This window comes from Mustelus asterias, unplaced genomic scaffold (assembly GCF_964213995.1).
Source record: "Mustelus asterias unplaced genomic scaffold, sMusAst1.hap1.1 HAP1_SCAFFOLD_551, whole genome shotgun sequence".
In the NCBI taxonomy this organism is placed as follows: domain Eukaryota; kingdom Metazoa; phylum Chordata; class Chondrichthyes; order Carcharhiniformes; family Triakidae; genus Mustelus; species Mustelus asterias.
This window is the reverse complement of record NW_027590501.1, coordinates 68,796-88,863: the sequence shown is the minus strand read 5'-3', so window position 1 is coordinate 88,863 and position 20,068 is coordinate 68,796. Positions and strand designations below refer to the sequence as shown.

Sequence of the window (20,068 nt, the reverse complement as noted above, 5' to 3'; positions counted from 1 at the left end):
TGCAAAATCAGTTTACAAAGAATTACATGGATGGCACAGTGGTTCGTACTCCTGCCTCACAGCACCAGGGACCTGGGTTCGATTGTGGCCTTGGTTACCTGTCTGTATGGAGTTTGCACATTCTCCTCGTGTCTGTGTGGGTTTCCTCCGGGTGCTCCGGTTCCCTCCCACTCTCCAAAGATGTTCAGGTTAGGTGGTTGCCCCTTTCTGTCCCAGATATGTAGGTTAGGGAGATTAGCGGGGTAAATATGTGGGGTTACGGGAATAGCCTGGGTGGGATGGTCTGAAAGGCCTCGTTCTGCACTGTAGAGATTCTATGAATACATGAGATACACAAAACACAAACAGGCCAGTCTAATTTTTAAATTCATTTTTAACGGGGTGTGGGCGTCACTGACTGGGACAGCATTTATTGCCCATCCCCAACTGCCCTCCATTTCACAGGGCATTTGAAAGTCAACCACATTGCTGTGGGTTACATGTAGGCCAGACCAGTTAAGGACGGCAGATTTCCATCCTTAAAGGACATCAGTGAACCAGATGGGTTTTTACGAAAATCAACAATGGTTTCATGGTCATCATCAGACTTTTAATTGAATTTAAATTTCACCATCTGCTGTGCTGGGATTCGAACCTAGGTCCCCAGAACATTATCCTGGGTCTCTGGGTTGCTAGTCCAGTGATAGTTCCACTGTACCACTGCCTCCGCCGCCACCCCACCCCTGATCTGTACTGGAATTTCTAATCCACACAAATCTCCTCTCATTCTGCTCACCTCAACTCAGCTTTTCAGCTCAACTTTTTAATCCCTTTTCTCTCATGTTCTCATCTGGTTTCCTTTTTAAAGCATCTAAAGTATTTGTCTCAACCACTTCCAGTCGCGGTGAGTTCCATATTCTAACAAGAAATAAATAACTCCTCCTGTTTGATTTATTCGTCTCTGTTGTCTGTTCATGGTTCCCAGTATTAGAAACACCAACAAGTGGAAACATTCCATTCACATCTACCTACTTATCCCATTCAGAAAGCCCATATCAGAAGAGACAACTCTTGGTTTGAGCTTGTGTGTAAATCTTCCCTTTCTAACCCCCTGTTTAAGAAAAAGTATCCAAAATCCATCACGATAGAAAATCGCAATATTATCTCAGGTACAAGTAATTCAGAAAGCTATTATTTATTATGAGGGGAATTGAGTAAAAGCAGGGAAGTTATGTTTCAGTTGCACAGGGCATTGGTTAGACATATCTGGAGCAGTGTGTACATTATTGGTTTCCTTATTTCAGGAAAAATATGAGTGCATATTATTCCTTAACTGCTTTACGAGAAGCAGTTCATAGAAGGTTTAGTAGACTAATACCTGGAAATGGGTGGATTGTCTGATGAGGAGCAGTGAGACAGTCTCTGCTTGAGTTTAGCTTCTGCTCGACTTCAAAAGAGTAAGAGGCAACTTAATTTAAACCTTCAAGATTCTGAAAACTCTTGACAGGGTGGATATGGAGAGAAGGGTTAAAGCAAATTACTGCGGATGCTGGAATCTGAAACCAAAAGAGAAAATGCTGGAAAATCTCAGCAGATCTGGCAGCATCTGTGAGGAGAGAAAAGAGCTGAAGCTTCGAGTCCAGATGACCTTTTGTCAAAGCATAAAAAAGGTATAGAAAGTGGGAGATGTTTACACTGTGAGGGGATGAAAGATGGGTCCAAGCCACAGGAACCAGGGGAAAGGATGCTAATGGCAGTCTATAGAGAGAATAGAAAGTGTGAATGGCCAAACAGCAGAGAAGCTGAAGAAGTTGTGATGGATGAAGATGTGGGGGAGGGGAGGGTGGATTGGAGGGAGAAAAAAGGGGAAAGGCGAAGCAAAGGGGGAGAAAAGGTGCTGCCTGACCTGCTGAGATTTTCCAGCATTTTCTGTTTTGGATCTGGAGAGGATGTTTACTCTCAGGGGAGAATCTAGGGAGTCGCTGTTTTAAAAAACAGCATTGCCCATTGAAAACAGAGATGAGATGTTTTTCTCTCAGAGGGTCATGAATCTTTGGATTCACGTTCTTCAAAAGTGGAAGTAGAGTCTGATTTCAATGAGATAAATCTCTTGGGGCGACAGGGATCAGGGTATTGAATTTGATAATCAGCCATGACAATAATGAATGGCGGCGCACACTCGAAGGGCCGAACGGCCGACTCCCAGCTTCTATTTTCTATGTAAGAAGTCTCACCAGGTTTACTTGGTAGCAAATACAAAATAAACCTGTTGGACTTTAACCTGGTGTTGTGAGACTTCTTACTGTGTTCACCCCAGTCCAACGCCGGCATCTCCACATCATGTTTCTATATAAACATGAGGAGCCTGGGGCTGAAGTGTAACCAAAAGCTGTGTAACCGCTTTAGGTAACTATACAGGGTTTTCAACTCTCACACTGAATATGGACATGGCCCATGGACTCATCTAGGCTGCAAACAGCAGCTGCAGCCTGAGGGTGGGTGAAGCTGTTGAGAAACCTATTGCACTTTGTGCTAATGGACCCGGAGCTAGGACCTGGAGGGGAAGCAGAAACATGAAGCCCCGCCCACTCGCTGGTGCATCATCAAGACACCGCGCATGCGCTCTCCTCCCTGCTGAATCAAGATGGCGGCCGTTAACCTGAGCCTCGTCTCGGGAAAAAGACCGGAAGCTGCAAACACAGACTGACGGGCTCATTTTCGAGATTTGAGGCCTTGACCAGGTATTTGGAAACCCTCTACGTCCATCCGCCGGTTCCATTACTCCCTCTATGTTTCCGCATCCTTACCGGCTGCTGATGAGACAGAGGAACTTCGCTCCGATTGCTATCACCCACACTGTGCGTACTGCAAACGCCGTTGCTTACTGCGCATGCTCCAGACTGTAACATTACTGCGCATGCGAACTCCTTCCCGTGCGTTGTATGGGGACGCCTCAGCCCCGCCCCTCATTCACTCCGATTGGTTAGAGGACCAGCCGCTCCTGCTCGGTCCTCCAGCCCCGCCCCTTCCTATTGGTCCGGAGCTGCCGTCAATCACACCCCGGGCATTGTGATGTGGAGCATGCGCAGTGTCATTGCTGTCCTTGGCGCTTGTTTGTCCCGGAGAAGCGGAGTCAGCGTTAGGCGGTGGCTGGGAGGATTTGGAAACACTTTGTGGATCCGCAAACCCTTCAGAATCATTGACAGCTCCCTGGTTTGCAGCTGCGGGGCTTCTCCCTCCCTCCCGGGAACAGGCCTCGGCAAGTTTAATGCTCCATGACTGTGTTTTTAATGAATGCTCCATAAACTAGAAATGTAGATTTGAATTTCGATCGTATTCTGAATTGCGATGTTTTTTTCTAAATTGACTTACAGGATATTAGACAAGGAGAAATCATACAGAAATCTCCAACATCACATCGAGATCTGACAGAGTGACTCGATTTCTTGGGACCTAAATATCATCGACCTTTGAATCTAGCAGGAGAAATGTTTGTTTGGCCTATTGGGTTCAAAAGATTGTAAACATCGCTGTGACTAGAAATGCATTGAGACACACACACCCGACTGAGAGTGTTCCAGTGCACTGAGTGTGGAAAGAGCCAGTTACACAGCCTGAAAATGCATCGCAGCATTCACAGCGGGGAGAGACTGTACCCGTGTTCTGTGTGAGATTTAACTGATTGTTTAACCTGGAGAGTCACAAGGACACCCGCACCATGGAGAAACCGTGCAAATGTGGGGACTGTGGGAAGAGATTCGGGTTCCCATCTGAGCTGGAAATTCATAAACGCAGTCACACTGGGGAGAGGCCATTCACCTGCTCTGTGTGTGGGAAGGGATTCACTCAGTTTTCCAGCCTGCAGAAACACAATCTCACTCACACCAATGAGAGACCATTTAAATGCTGTGACTGTGGGAGTGGTTTTAAAAGCTCTCAGTATCTGATGTCCCACCAGCGCATTCACACTGAGGAGAGACCGTTCAGCTGCTCTCACTGCTCAAAGACATTTAGAACTTCATCCAACCTGCAGATACACCAGCGAGTTCACACTGGGGAGAGACCATTCACCTGCTCTGTGTGTGGGAAGGGATTCATTCAGTCATCCAGCCTGCAGAAACACAAAGCCACTCACACCAATGAGAGACCATTTAAATGCTCTGACTGTGGGAGCAGATTCAAAAGCTCTCAGGTACTTAGGGACCACCAGCGCATTCACACTGAGGAGAGACCGTTCAGCTGCTCTCACTGCACAAAGAGGTTTAGAACATCATCCAACCTGCAGACACACCAGCGAGTTCACACCGGGGAAAGGCCGTCACCTGCTGTGTGTGTGGGAAGGGATTCACAACTTCATCCAGCTTGCAGAAACACAAAACAACTCACACCAATGAGAGACCATTTAAATGCTCTGACTGTGGGAGTGGCTTCAAAGACTCTCAGGATCTGATGTCCCACCAGCGCACTCACACTGAGGATAGACCGTTCAGCTGCTCTCACTGCACAAAGAGGTTTAGAACATCATCCAACCTGCGAGTGCACCGGCGAGTTCACACTGGGGAGAGACCGTTCACCTGCTCGGTGTGTGGGAAGGGATTCACTACTTCATCCCACCTGCGCAGACACAAAGTCACTCACACTAATGAGAGACGGTTTAAATGCTCTGACTGTGGGAGCGGATTCAAAAGCTCTCAGGACCTGGTGTCCCACCAGCGCATTCACACTGAGGAGAGACCGTTCAGCTGCTCTCACTGCACAAAGAGATTTAAAATGTCATCCAGCCTGTGGGAACATCAGCGAGTTCACACTGGGGAAAGACCGTTCACCTGCTCTGTGTGTGGGAAGGGATTCACTCAGTCATCCAGCCTGCAGAAACACAAAGCCACTCACTCCAAGGAGAGACCCTTTAAATGCTCTGCCCGAGAAGCCGGCTTCAAAAGCTCTCAGGAACTGATGATCCCCGAGCACATTCACACCGGGGAGAGGCCGTTCAGCTGCTCTCACTGTTCAAGGAGGTTTAGAATATCATCAACACTGCTGAAACACCAGTGAGTTCACACCGGGGAGAAACCATTCACCTGCTCGGTGTGTGCGAAAGGATTTACTCACTTATCCAGCCTGCCCAGACACAACATCATCACACCCAGGAGAGACCCTTTAAATGTGGGCGTAGCTTCAAAAGCTCTCGGGAACTAATGTCCCACCAGTGAGTTCACACCAGGCAGAGGCTGGTCACCTGCTCTGACTGGGAAGGGATTCACTCAGTCAGCAAACTTGGTGAAACACCAGTGAGTTCACAAGTGATGACAGTTCTGGGATTATTCTTGTGAATCTTTCTTGCCCCTTCTCCAGTGCCTCTATTTCCTTTTTCTAAATGGAGATCACAAATAGAACGTAGAACAGTACAGCACAGGAACAGACCCTTCAGCCCACCATGTTGTGTCGAACATGATGCCAAATTAAACTATTCCTTTCTGCCTGCCCTTGGTCCATATTCCTCTATTCCTCACATATTCATGTGCTTATTTAAAACCCCCTTAAACACCCCTATCGTATCTGCCTCCACCACCACTCCTAGCAGCGCATTCCAGACACCTACCACTCTCTGTGTAAAAAACCTTACCTCTCACATCTCCTTTGAACTTTGCCCATCTCACCTTCAGTGCATGCTCCCTGGTATTAGACATATCAAGTCTGGGGGAAAAGATTCTATGTCTCTTATTTTATAGACTGCTATCAGGTCTCCCCTCACCCTCCACCGCTATCGAGAAAACAACCCTCGTTTGTCAGTCGCTCACACCCTCCAATCCAGGCAGCATCCTGGGAAACCTCTTCTGCACCCTCATCAAAGCCTCTGCATCCTTTCTGTAATGTGGCGACCAGAACTGAACACAATATTCTAAGTGCAGCCCAAACAAAGTTTTATAAAGCTGCAACATGGCATGCTGACTCTTGTACTCAATAAAGGCAAGCATGCCATATGCCTTCTTTACCGACTAAATATTTGTGTGGCTAATTTCAGGAAGCTATGGACTTGAACCCCAAGATCCCCCTGTACATTAACTGTATACTTATCCTGAACATTTGATCTCCCAAAGTGCAGCACCTCACACTTGCCCGGATTAAAATCCATCTGCCATTTCTCCACTCATATCTGCAGCTGATCTACATCCCACTGTATCCTTTGACAACCTTCTACATTATCTACAGCTCCATCTAGTTTTGTGTCGTCTGCAAGCTTACTAACCCACCCATCCACGTTTTCATCCAAGTCATTGATATATATCACAAATAGCGCAGGTCCCAGTACAGATCCCTGCAGAACACCACTCGTCACGGACCTCCAGTCAGAAAAACACCCTCCACCACTACTCCCTGACTTCTATGGGCAAGTCAATTCTGAATCCAAGTGGCCAAGTCACCGTGAATCCCATGCATCTTAATCTTCTGGATGAGCCGACCATGAGGGATCTTGTCGAAAGCCTGACTAAAATCCATGTTCACAACATCCACTGCTCTACCCTCATCGATCACCTTTGTCATCTCCTCGATAAAATCGGTCAAGTCAGTAAGATGTTGACGGTGCTCCCACTGCAGTCCTGTGATGAAAATATAGACTGGTTGGTGAAATGTAGATAACAGGTAGAATTGATATCTAATGAGAACTTTATACTTTAGAATTGAATACAGGGCTCATTGTTACTAACGGGGAAAGAAGGGTTAAAACCCTTACCCAGAACCCTTTTCACACACACGTGGACATCTCTGAATCTGACGCACACCAAATGGAACGTTACACAAGGGGCTGGAATTCACTGGAATTTCTTAACAACCTTTCAATAGAAATGTCCTGGTACAGACTGTGACAAAGGACACAACAGACAGCAAGAACCAGGAGGAACCTTTAACCCAGAGAATGTTAATAACCTTGTTCAGGACACCGGTGCCAGGCACAGGAGGATCCCAGGAAAAACGGAACATTTAATTTCTGTCTGTTTCACAATTCTAAATGACTGATTCTTTAACAAAGGAATGTTTAAAAACAGCATTGTGATATTCCATGGTCAACTGTGTCTGGGAAAGGGACACACTGATGTGTTTTTATTTTAAACAGGAGGATCCATTGAAAAGCAGCTCTGGATGATACGAGCACCTCCTGACCTACTTTCAATTCATTTCAAATCACCCATCACTTTCCGTGGAATATTCTTTATTCTTTCCTGGGATGTGGACACTGCTGGCAAAGCCCCAGCACACGTTGCTCATCTCCTAATTGCCCCTGAACGGAGTGACTTGCTCGGCCATTTCAGAGGGGCAGTTAAGATTCACCCACATCGCTGTGTGGGTCTGGATTCACTTGTAGGCCAGACCGGGTAAGAATGGCAGATTTCCCTCCCTAATAGGGAGCATGAAGAGGGTGAACTGGACGGGTTTTTACAACAGTCGATAGTTTCATGGTCACCGTTTCTGACACTAACTTTATATAATTCCAGATTGATTCACTGAATCCAATCCCACCAGCTGCCTGTCCCCAGATCCTTTGCTGGGTCTCTGCATTACTCGGCCAGCGACATTCCCACCACCTCCCCCTGAGTGGAATATTCCACACAACCCTTAGTTAAACGGGAAGGAGAAAAGAGAAAGGCTTTGACCTTTGGATGACGTCGCCACAGACTCAAGAAACCTTAAAGCTGACCATTCTGTTAAAAATTAAAAAACTTTATTTTTTTATAACACAGAGTAAGAAACAGGTGAAAAGTAACGATGGACGTTCCGACTGACATCAGAAACATTGATTGACCGGATAAACACTCACTACATCACAGAGCGATCCTCAACCATTAAAGAATTGACCCACAATAAGGAATGAGAGAGCCTTATAAAAAGGGGCAGGAGTTTACACAGAGAGGTGACACCCACAGCTGCTCAGGATGATGGAATTCAGTTCAGGAAGGGGATAAAGTGAGAAGCTTTTGTGATTCAAGACAGAAGTATTGAACAATCTGGAATCAGTGCTTCTCGAGCTTGCTGACTCGCCGAACAATTCAATTAATCTCATCATAAAAACCCCCAGTGTAAATAACATGGATTTGACTGGCAAATGGTGAAGTGTTGCTTTCGACCCACAAGTTTCAACTTCCCATTTGAGCCTGGGACACCTTTCTGTCTCTGTTGCTCGTGTCAATGACAGCCAGGCGACGGAGCTGAAGGCTGAATTTAGCTGAGAATAATGGTGCCTGCGCCCCAGTTGGAAAACTGCCCTGGGCGTCGCAATAATACAGAGACAGGAAGGTACTGGAGTGGGAAATGGGCCTCCAACCAATCAGGACACGGGAGAGGGTGACTGGGGCTGATGGTGACGTGACCCCCGGGGTTCAGTGTCCCTGTGTCCAAAGCGGGGAGTCAGAGGAACAGGGGACAGAGCAGCTGAAGAGAAACCATTTGTGTCCAGAACATTGTGAACATCCTTTTACTCTGGTTGTCTTTGATCCTCAAGTCATTTTCTGTTTGTTTTAACCATGTTCTGTTTCATTAATAAACTTTTATCAGTAAAAATATTTGATTTTTCTGGACATTTCCTGCTGAGATTGATGCACTTTCGGGAAAGTGGGTGAGAGGGGTTGGCAGGCTCTTTAACATGCTGGGCTTTCAAGAGAGCTGTTAAAGATGCTCTCTCTCTGATCCCTCACTCAACTTCACTCCGTTATTTTCCAGTTCTGTTCTGGTCCCGCCTGGGGTAACATCTACTCAATCTTTTTTTCTTCTGAAGGAGCGCTGTGAGTTCTAGGTTACTCGTACATAAGGACAGATGCTTCAAGCAACAGGTCAAGCATGGATGTAAAAGATTCTCCAGCTCTCTCTTTACCCCTATCCAAGTTGTGGACAGTTCTTACTCAGTATTATTTCCCCCAAGCCCTTAATTGTCCCAATCTATAATATTATTCCTTTTACTGTAATTTTCCTCACTTTGTGAGGATGTGCAGTGTGTTTAATTGGATCCTGATTGTTTTAGAAATCATAGAAACCCTACAGTACAGAAAGAGGCCATTCGGCCCATCGAGTCCGCACCGACCACAATCCCACCCAGGCCCTACCCCCATATCCCTACATATTTTACCCACTAATCCCTCTAATCTACGCATCCCAGGACACTAAGGGGCAATTTTATCATGGCCAATCAACCTAACCCGCACATCTTTGGACTGTGGGAGGAAACCGGAGCACCCGGAGGAAACCCACGCAGACACGAGGAGAATGTGCAAACTCCACACAGACAGTGACCCGAGCCGGGAATCGACCCAGGTCCCTGGAGCTGTGAAGCAGCAGTGCTAACCACTGTGTTACCGTGCCGCCAGTGAACTCAGTTTCTCTCTGGAGTGTGTGTCAGTGCCTTGATGATGTCACAATGTTGTCTCAATCCCCTGGCCACATTAACCATTTCATCTCCTGCTGTGTCTCAAGTAGCTGTGTGTGTTTGGGACCCGCTCTTCACTCCAACTCACCATGAATTTAGGCTTGTTATTTTTCACATGTAACAAATCACATCTGTACACTCACTCCGGTATCCCAAAATCATGTCACACATTCTTAACTCTCAGATGTGCTGACGAAAAGATCAAAGTGAGTGTCTGTCTTTCTTATCTCCCCCTGTTATGGTCTGATATTTCATGCAGTGACCGGGCTTTCAAATGTGGATTTCTTTAAAACAAAGTTCATGGATGTCGGAGTGTTTCACAGACCAAGTATTATGCTGGCCTTCACTGATTTACAACTCCGCTAATACATAGAACAATATGGTGGCACGGTAGCACAGTGGTTAGCACTGCTGCCTCACAGCACCAGGGATCCAGGTTTGATTCCTGGCTTGGGTCACTGTCTGTGTGGAGTTTGCACATTCTCCCCGTGTCTGCGTTGGTTTCCTCCGGGTGCTCCGGTTTCCTCCCGCAATCCAAAGATGTGTGGGTTGGGTTGATTGGCCATGCGAAATTGACCCTAGTTTCTGGGGGATTAGCAGGATGAACAGGTGGGGTTACGGAGAAAGGCTGGGATTATTGTCAGTGCAGGCTCGATAGGCTGAATGGCCTCTTTCTGTACTGTTGGGATTCTATTCTATGAATATAATGAAGCAATATAATGGGCATCTTGTTTATTTTGAGCCTGGGCTAATACAGTGACCTGGAGTTTTATGATCCTTTTGGAATTGTTGGGTGGAGCCTGATTGAAAGGTCAGTGCTGTCTTTGGACAGTTTTTTTTAACAGGAGAAAGTTTTAGTTTCATTTTGTCACAAGCTGTCTGGACTGCAAACTGAAAGCAGTGTTTGTCGTCTCTCTCTCTAGAATGAAGATTCCGCTGCCTGAGAGTTGCCAGCTGGAACATAGAAGCAAGCAGTCTCTCTCTCTCTCGGTTTTGGAAGTTCCAGGACAGGGAAGGCAGAGTTTGAATTCAACATTTTAAGCGCTAATTCACAGCAGGTGTTAAAAAGCTGCCAAATCCAGCATCACGTGAGCATACCTGCTTTCTGTGCAAAACCTAGAATGGGGTGTATATTTGTAGGGATTATTTGATTTGGAACACTAAGCTGCACTGGTTGATATAAGCAAGATCATGGTTGCTTTTTATTGCAATTGGTAAAAGTTATGCTATTTTTTCTAATTATATTTTAACTGTGTTCTTAAATTAACTTTGTTTGATAAAAGCTTCCTAGTGGGTCACTTGAATCGTACCTGGAGTGAAACACCTTACACTCACTCGAGTGCAAATCTTCTGGCGAGGCTGATTTTCTAAAACACCTTGGATTTCTGACCTGGATCATAACACATTTCACCCACATTCAAGGTGAGTTATTCAAATTCCTTTATTGTCCAGGACAATATGTTTGCAATATTTTTAAAACAGAAATTCGACCTCCACAGTTAATTTCAGGTATTAACGTATTCTGTTAGTTTGTTCTTTATTGTCGATGTCAGGCTGGGGTTGTTCCCCTTGGAGCAAAGGAGGTTGAGGGGAGATTTGATAGAGGTAGACAAGATTCTTACAGGTTTAGATAAGGTGGACAAAGAAAAGCTGTTCCCATTCGCTGATGGGACAAGGACGAGGGGGACATTGATTGAAGATTTTGGGTCAGATATGCAGGGAGAGATGTGAGGGAGAATATTTTGATGCAGCGAATGGTAATGACCTGGAACTCGCTGCCTACGAGGGTGAGGGAAGTGGAGACAATAAACAATTACAAAGGAAATTGGATGGGGCATTTGGGGGATTTCAAAAATAAATGCTGACGAAATATCTCTGAATTTCCTAACACCGTCTTACTCTGTGATCCTTGTGAAATCTGAAACCAGGGATTCGCAACAAGACTCGAAGAGCATCAGCCCACTGGAGGCAAAGTCATGAGACCGGCCAGTCCAGCAGAAAGAAACCCTCCGACCCTCCCCATTGGCCAAGAATGAACAAAATGCAGTCCTGGATGTAATTGAGAGCAGAAACAATAACAGCAGAATCTAATCCCCATATTCACTTGTGAACTTGTTGGTGTGTCAGCAGGGTGGATGAATCACAGAACTCCTTCCCACACTGAGAGCAGGTGAATGGTCTCTCCTCGGTGTGAACTCGCTGGTGTGATTGCAGGGTGGATAACCGAGTGAATCCCTTCCCACACACGGGGCAGGTGAACGACCTCTCTTGAGAGTGAACTCACTGGTGTCTCCGCAGATTAGATAACTGAGTGAATCCCTTTCCACACTGAGAGCAGGTGAATGGCCTCTCCCCAGTGTGAACTCGCTGGTGTGACTGCAGGGTGGATAACCGAGTGAATCCCTTCCCACACACGGCGCAGGTAAATGGCCTCTCCCCGGTGTGAACTTGCTGGTGTGTCTGCAGGTTTGATAAATGAATGAATCCCTTCCCACACTGAAAGCAGCTGTATGGCCTCTCCCCAGTGTGATCTCGCTGGTGTGTCTGCAGGTTGGATAACTGGGTGAATCCCTTCCCACACTGAGAGCAGGTGAACGGTCTCTCCCCAGTGTGAACTCGCTGGTGTGCCCGCAGTTGAGATAACTGAGTGAATCTTTTCCCACATGCAGAGCAGCTGAATGGCCTCTCTCCTGTGTGAACACGCTGGTGTCTCTGTAGGTTGGATGACTCAGTGAATCCCTTCCCACACTGAGAGCAGGTGAATGGCCTCTCCCCAGTGTGAACTCGCTGGTGTGTCCGCAGGCTTGATATCTGAGTAAATCCCTTCCCACACTGACAGCAGGTGAATGCACTCTCACCAGTGTGAACTTGCTGGTGTCTCTGCAGAGTGGATGAATCAGTGAATCCCTTCCCACACACCCAGCAGGTGAACGGCCTCTCCCCAGTGTGGCTGCGCCGATGAGCTTCCAGTAGAGAGGGCGCTTTGTATCTCTTCCCACAGTCCTCACATTTCCACGGTTTTTCCATATTGTCGGTCTCCTTGTATCATTGCAGGTCAATCATTTGAAGCCTTGTCCACACAGAGAACACGTGTACAGTCTCTCCTTGCTGTGAATGCTGCAATGTATTTTCAGGCTGTGTAACTGGTTAAAGCTCTTTCCACTGTCAGTGCACTGGAACACTCTCACTCAGGTGTGTGTTTGTGTCCCGGTGTTTTTCCAGTCACACTGTTGCTTAAAATCTTGCAGTGGACAGACCGGTCAAACATTTCTCCTTCCCATTCAGAGGCTGAGGATATTTAGTATCCAAGGAATCGAGTGACTCTGTCAGATCGAGATGTGATAGTTGAGATTTATCAGTGTGATTCCTCTTCTAATATCCTGTAAAAACAATTTACAAAATTCATCACAGTCAGTACAGGATAGAAATTCAGAACAGACAATTCTAGTTTCCATGGAACATTCTTTCCTCTCTCATTCCCCAAAAGCTGTGAATCTCCATCCCACACACTCTCCCTCCATTCTCACTCTGCTGTATCTAATATTCACCCTCCCAATTCTCCTGAAGATGCTGATTGAGGCTGATTGACAGATCCATGCTCACGGTTTCCTGTCCTGGACACAGAGAGCTGAAAGTCTCCATGCAGGCTGCCAGTCCAAAAGAAATATGGCTACATTCTCGATAAAAATGTTTTAAATGGATTGTTTCAGTTAGTGAAGATACAGGGGGGTTGTGACTGATGATGATATTGAACTTGCTGCCAACGTGGGTGATCAATAGAGTTTTACAGCATGGAAAGAGGCCCTTCGGCCCATCGTGTTTGTGCCGGCCATCAAGCACCGTTCTATTCTAATCCCATTTTCCACACTTGATGTGTAACCTTCCATACTATGGCATTGCAAGAGCTTATCTAAATTCTTCTTAAATGTGATGATGATTCCCACCTCTACCACCCTTTCAGGCAGTGAGTTCCAGATTCCCACCACCGTCTGAGTGAAAAAGCTTTCCCTCACATCTCCTATAAACCTACTGCCCCTGAACTTAAATCCAGGCCCCTGGTTATTGACCTCTCTACTAAAGAGAAAAGTTCCTTCCTGTCCCCCCTATCTGTGCCCCTCAGAATTTTATACACCTCAATGTTAGGCTGGATAACTTGTTCTCCTTGGAGCAAAGTAGATTGATAGAGGTGTACAAGGGTACATGGAGGTGTCAAAGTTTACATGCTCTGTTTACACGTGTACAAGCTCTGACTATGGGTCATCCAGTCTCGAAACGTTGGTTCTATTCTCTCTCCACAGATGCTGTCAGATCTGCTGAGATTTTCCAGCATTTACTGTTTTACTTTCCCTTTCTTTTTCCTTCTCTGTCACCGCTCTGCCTCATCAATAAGACATTGGGACTCAGAGGGTTGATGCAGTTTGATGGACAAGTTGTCTCCATTCTGAACACTGGGGAACAAGCTCCTCCCACTGATTGACAACATTGCCCTCTACAAACATGGCGGCCACACGTGCGCACTGCTGCATATTGCCCCCAATAAAGATGGCGAACGTTAACCCGAAACGAACATGAGGAGCTGCAGCCCCGCTCGGTGCAAACTGGGTCCGGGAAGCTCTCTTCCGCATTTTGCGACTCTCACAACATGGTTACGCAGCGCTTCCACCCACCTGGACGATCCATTGCTCTCTCCGTACCGCCAATCACCTCGAACAGATTTCCGAGCCCAAAATAACCGTTTTCCATCGCCTTTACTCACACTGCGCATGCTCGAGTCAAAGTTGGCCCCGCCCCTCGTTTGCTCCTAATGGTTGGAGGACCAACCGCTCCTGATCGGGCCTCCAGCTCTGCCCCCTCTTCCCATTGGTCCACGCTGCCGTCAATCAGCCGGGCATTGTGACGGTGACTTGCTGCTTGTCCAATAATCACAGTGACAGAGTCTCAGTGTAACAATGACCCACACAGGCTCCAATACAATCAGAGTGGGGATGGAGCACAGAGACAACACAGCAAAGCACTGACTTACTCTGAGTGTAACAAATACAATGCTTGTTCAAATAATAAGAGTCACGTTGCAGTATGTTAGTGAACACAGCATTTGATCCAATGTAATGGTAATACAGTCAGTATCTCGTGCACCATAACCAAAGTTTAAGTTTCATTTGATAGTGTGAGTGAGTCATGGTCCATTGATATAATGTATTTAGATTCCGGTGTGTGTTACTCTGCCACTGTCAGTATCAGACAATAACCTGTCTGTTATTCCAATTCTGCTGTATTTTACAACTGCAGCTCCTGGGGCTGATTGGAGTCTGGTATAATAATCAGAAAGGTCGGTTTCAGTGTCTCTGAGGTCATTTTAACTGCAGGTAATCTGACATTAAGGGAGACAAGAGGCCCAACAAACATTTGATTATAATAGGAGGACAAAGTGTAAGGGAACAATGATATTTTACGGTGTCTGTGTTATGGTGAGTGTCACTGGGAGGTGAGTGATAAAATACAAGTGGAAACATCATGACAGAGACACATGTGACTGACTCGGCCTGACTGAGAGCTGTTATACTCGAGGCGAGAATAATGAGGATATGGGGAACTCCAGGGATTCCTGATATCTGAGGGGAATCTGTTAGAGGAACTGAAAATAATCAGTTCCTTCTCATGGTTATCTCCAGTTCGCAAGTTACAGAGACACACAGGAAAGAGATCTGACAGCTCATCAAACCCAATGTTTAAATCTTCTGTTTGAGACACATTATGACCGAAAAGATCAAATATTAAAACCTTCGGAGAGAAACATTCAGAATGTCACAAAGATGAGTGAACTGTCCAATTAATCCCATTCACCATAACTCTGCCAATTTACCTTCTGCAAGTATTTATCCAATTCCCTTTGAAAGGTACTACTAAACCTGCTTCGAGCACCTGTCAGTTTGTGCATTCCAGATCATATCAAGTTATTGTGTAAAACATTCTCCTTATCACCCCCTCCAGTTCTGTTGTCAATTAAGTTAAATCTCTGTGTCCTCTGCTTACAGACCCTCCTGCACCGGGGAAATAGATTCTCTCCATCGACAAACCCTTGTGCTCCTGGGAGATAATTTCTCTCCATTGACACTATCATAAATCATTTGTCATTTTAAACACCTCTCCCCATTACATTCCCTGATCTAAGGTGGATAACCCATGTTTTTCCTGCCCTGAAGAATTATATGGACTCAAAATGTTAACTGTTTCTCTCTGAACAGATGCCGCCGGATCTGCCGGGTTTTTCTGCTTCTCTCCCTGTTTTTCCTTCGAAAATCAATCAGAAACTCTTCATGATTTTGAACAGCTCGATTAAATAGGAACACACAAAGCCTGAGAGAGATACAGAGGAAGGGAGAGACAGAAAGACAGAGAAAAATTGAGAAAGATTTAAAAAGCAGAAAGATGAGGAAGGTCAAAGATAAAAGCTGAGAATCAGAGGAAACAAGCAATACAGAGAGAATGCTCTGTATATAAGGGAGCAGGCTATCAGTTCCCAGCTATGGGAAGCAGAGGGAACTCAGTAACTGATCCACAGACACAGCTGGTTATATCTGAGAATGGAAACTCTGAATAGAAATAACTGGCTCATTTGTAAATGTCACCACAATGTGACCTGTGTGACTCTGCCCTGACTCTGTGGACAGATAAAGGCCGCATTGACAGATGTTCTCACCAGATTGTGGTCCCTGGATTTATTTTCTGCTCAGAAGTGAGATGTGAGGTTTGGAACCGGCAGCAGAGAAACAGGAAGTTGTGATACCTGAGAATGAAACAGCCGGCGTCAGTTTGATGTTATCACCATGAACAGTCTTCCTGTCTGTGAGGGTGAACTCACTCTGACAGCATCAAGAACAACCACACAGATTGCTGCCGGTCTCAGCATTACGTTCACCTCCATTCCCATTTTAAACAATAAAGGAGATTATTTGGACTTTTAACACATTCACTGAATTGGGAGATGGACTGAGGGTCATCACTGGGAGAAATGAGGAGGAATTAGAGAACAAATGAGTTTTCCCAAAGAGGGTTATTAGAAAAGAGGAGATTTAAAGTGAGTCAGGGCCTGTCAGAGGAAGTGGGAGAGAGAAACAGAGAGGATTGAATCTCCATCAATTAGATGTTTTCTCAGACAGCGAAGAGAGATGAAGTGTGTTTGTGCTTTTTGAGAGAGAGGTAATGAGAGAGAGAAAACAATGAATAAGTTTAAGCAGATCTGAAATAGGAAGGTTAAATGAGTGAGTGTTTGAAAGAAAGATAGAGAGACATTAAGTGATGAAGACAGTTTCTGAGAGGAGAGAGGTGAAGTGAATGTGAGAGAGGAGCGAGGTTAGAGTGTAAGAGAGGTGGAAGGTAAGGTAAGTGTGAGTGAATGCCTGGAGAGAAAGAGAGATGTTCAGTGAGTGTGAGAGAGATGAGAGATGTTAAGTGATTGAGTTTCTGAGGGAGAGGAGATGCTAAGTGAGTGAATGTCTGAAAGAGAGGAGAGCAGGTTCACACCCAGGGGTCACTGAGAATGATCAAAATAAGATCACCCAAAAAACTACCAACAGGAAACTTCAGCTGAACACATCACTCATTCTTAAATGGTCAGTCAGGGCTCTGTTGCTGCTCAGCTTCTCTCTGTTCTGTTTCTAATGGTTAAAGGCTGATAGGAGTGAGGTTTATTTAAAAGGATAGTGTATGGGAAGCACACAACAAAACTGAGAATTTTTGGATCCACACTGCAGCTCCTTCTCTATCTGGGAATCAAATTGTTGTCTAATTGTCCCAGCAGTTAACAGGCTCCTTTGAACGTCTCCAGCTGCTACTTTGATGCAGACTTCAACCAATTTATTTTAAGCCAGTTTCTGTTCAATAAACCAGGACTGACACACACACACATTAAAATGTTTTAGACTTTTTGGATTTTTAGTCTGGAAACCTAAACCTGCCGTTTCACTCTCAGTCAGGAATAGATCCCAGTTTTACACCAATCTTTGACAGCACGTTTCCAGCATTCACCATTGTTCGTCCTAACTCTAAACACAGTTGTAAAAGAGCTTCTGTTCCGTGTCTCGGAGCTCGGAACCATGGAAAAGAACGACTGGGACATATTTCTTACACACCTCAGGATTCACCCACACGGGGACTTTGCTGTCAGTGAAAAGTGACGAAAAAGACCAAAGTGCTGTTTGTCCCTCTCAGCGTGACCCTGAAGGACTGGGTCAAGAATGAAGTTCTGTTCCTACTGTGTGATCCTCCCTCAGATTGCCCTTTCTGAGCTCCAGCCTGGTGACGTTAAACACTCAAATGAAAAAGACAAAAATCTACAACAATGATTCAATCAAATGTCTATTTCACATTTATTCAGAATATCAAACCTCAACAGAAGAAAAAAGTCAGAGTGAAGATGATTCAGACCTGGATATGATTAACAGCATCGATAAGTGTAGAATCCAAACCTTGCAGTCGTTTGTGAACTCGCCGGTGTGTTAGCAGGTGGGATGACTGAACAAATCCCTTTCCACAGACATTACAGGTGAACGGCCTCTCCCCAGTGTGAACTCGCTGGTGTTTCAGAAGATAAGAGAAATGAGAAAATCCCTTCCCACAGACAGAGCAGGTAAATGGCCTCTCCCCACTGTGAACTCTCTGATGTGTCAGCAGGTTGGATGACTGACTGAATCCCTTCCCACACATGGAGCAGGTGAACGGCCTCTCCCCAGTGTGAACTCGCTGGTGATTCAATAGGTTGGATGAACGAGTGAATCCCTTCCCACATACGGAGCAAGTGAATGGCCTCTCCTCACTGTGAACCTGCTGCTGTGTCAGAAGGTTGTATGAACGGGTGAATCCCTTCCCACATTCAGAGCAGGTGAACGGTCGATCCCCTGTGTGGAGTTGCTGGTGTATCAGAAGGTTGGATGAATTAATGAATCCCTTCCCACAGTCTGAGCAGGTGAAGGGCCTCTCCCTAGTGTGAATTCTCTGGTGGTTCAATAGGGCAGATGGATGGCTGAATCCCTTCCCACACACACAGCAGGTGAATGGCCTCTCCCCAGTGTGAGTATATTGGTGCGTCAGCAGATCTTTTTTATTTTTAAAGCTCTTCTCACAGTGGGAACAATTAAAAAGTTTGTTATCAGAGTGAACAAGTTGATGTGTCTGCAAGTGGGATGACTGAATGAATCCTTTCCCACACACACAGCAGGTGAACGGTCTCTCCCCAGTGTGAATACGTTGGTGCGTCAGCAGATCTTTTTTGCATTTAAAACTCTTCCCACAGTCAGAACATGGAGACAGTCTCTCATCAGTGTGAACAAGTTGGTGTGTCACAATGTGGGATGAGCGAGTGAATCCCTTCCCACACACAGGGCAGGTGAACGGCCTCTCCCCAGTGTGAACCCGTTGGTGAGTCAGAAGGTTGTATGAATGGGTGAATCCCTTCCCACAAACAGAGCAGGTGAACGGTCTCTCCCCAGTGTGACTGCGCTGATGAACTTCCAGTTGTGATGGGAAACTGATTCCTTTCCCACAATCCACACATTTCCACTGTTTCTCCATGGTGCTGGTGCCCTTGTGTTTCTCCAGGTTGGATGATCAGTTCAAGCCTCATCCACACACACAACATACACGTAGTTTCACCCTGCTGTGAACTGTGATTTTTTTTCAGGCTGTGTAACTGGTTAAAGCTCTTTCCACAGTTGGTTCACTGGAACACTCTCACTCGGGTGTGTGTTTGTCCTGCTGCTTTTCTGGTCACACTGATGTTTAATTTCTTTGCCCACAGGCAGAACAGACAAATATTGCTCCTTCCATATTCAAAGACCGATCATATTCAGCTCCGAAGGAACTGAATGACTTTGTCAGATGTGATGTTCGGTTTGAGTTTTCTGTCTGCCATTCCTTCACTTTGAATATCCTGTAAAAACAGTTTAGAAAAGTCATCACTGTCAGAACAGGATAGAAACTCTGAACAATTCTAGTCTTTCTGGAACATTTTTTCCTTTCTTGTTCCCCCAAATCTGTAAATCTCCGTCCCACACACTCTCCCTCCTCCCTGCGCTGAAATCCAAACCCATCTCACCATTTCTTTCCTCCACTCCCAGTTTTCTCCCTCCCTCTCCTCTGTCTGGGTTCAGTTCTCCAGCTCCTGTCTGCAGACTGACAATAAAACCAATGGGTCTTATTGGGGGTGTTGGGGCCTCCAGCGGGTGTTTGTTAATCCTCCCCGCCCACCTCCCAGGGTTTCCTTCCTTCCCAGAGATCAGAGTCCTCATTGATTTGAGGCCAAAGTGTAACCTCTTATTTATTGTCCCCCTCCCCCATCCTCTGATGTGAACCATCCTCCAGTGGCTGAGCCAGGATGGGGCCGTTAACCTGGGCCTGTTCCCGGGAGGGAGGGAGGGAAAAGCCCCGCAGCTGCAAACCAGGGAGCTGACAATGATTCTGAAGGGTTTGCGGATCCACAAAGTGTTTCCAAATCCTCCCAGCCACCGCCTAACGCTGACTCCGCTTCTCCGGGACAAACAAGCGCAAGGACAGCAATGACACTGCGCATGCTCCACATCACAATGCCCGGGCACTGATTGACGGCAGCTCCGGACCAATAGGAAGAGGGGGCCGGACTGGAGGACCGAGCGGGAGCGGCTGGTCCTCCAACCAATC

At 46.1% G+C, this 20,068-nt stretch overlaps 3 protein-coding genes across 3 annotated transcripts in view; 1 reads left to right on the top strand and 2 right to left on the bottom strand.

The window, feature by feature from the left end:
• LOC144486996 (dehydrogenase/reductase SDR family member 1-like) overlaps positions 1-2,793 on the bottom strand; it is a 146,408-nt gene extending 143,615 nt beyond the window's left edge. The window contains exon 1 of the mRNA XM_078205038.1: positions 2,787-2,793. The gene's annotated coding sequence lies outside the window, so the exon portion shown is untranslated. The remainder of the gene's footprint in view (positions 1-2,786) is intronic.
• On the top strand, positions 2,626-4,649 carry LOC144486997 (uncharacterized). Its single transcript, XM_078205039.1, has 2 exons — positions 2,626-2,720; positions 3,354-4,649. The coding sequence occupies exon 2, from the start codon at positions 3,698-3,700 to the stop codon at positions 4,427-4,429; it is 732 nt and encodes a 243-aa protein (XP_078061165.1). The 5' UTR covers positions 2,626-2,720; positions 3,354-3,697; the 3' UTR covers positions 4,430-4,649.
• Positions 4,650-7,664: 3,015 nt separating this feature from the next.
• LOC144487007 (uncharacterized) lies at positions 7,665-19,477 on the bottom strand. The gene is given in 3 exon segments (XM_078205053.1): positions 7,665-7,679; positions 11,591-12,430; positions 17,966-19,477. Coding segments are annotated over 3 exon segments (1,854 nt in total). The 5' UTR covers positions 18,965-19,477.
• Between the last annotated feature and the right edge of the window lie 591 nt (positions 19,478-20,068).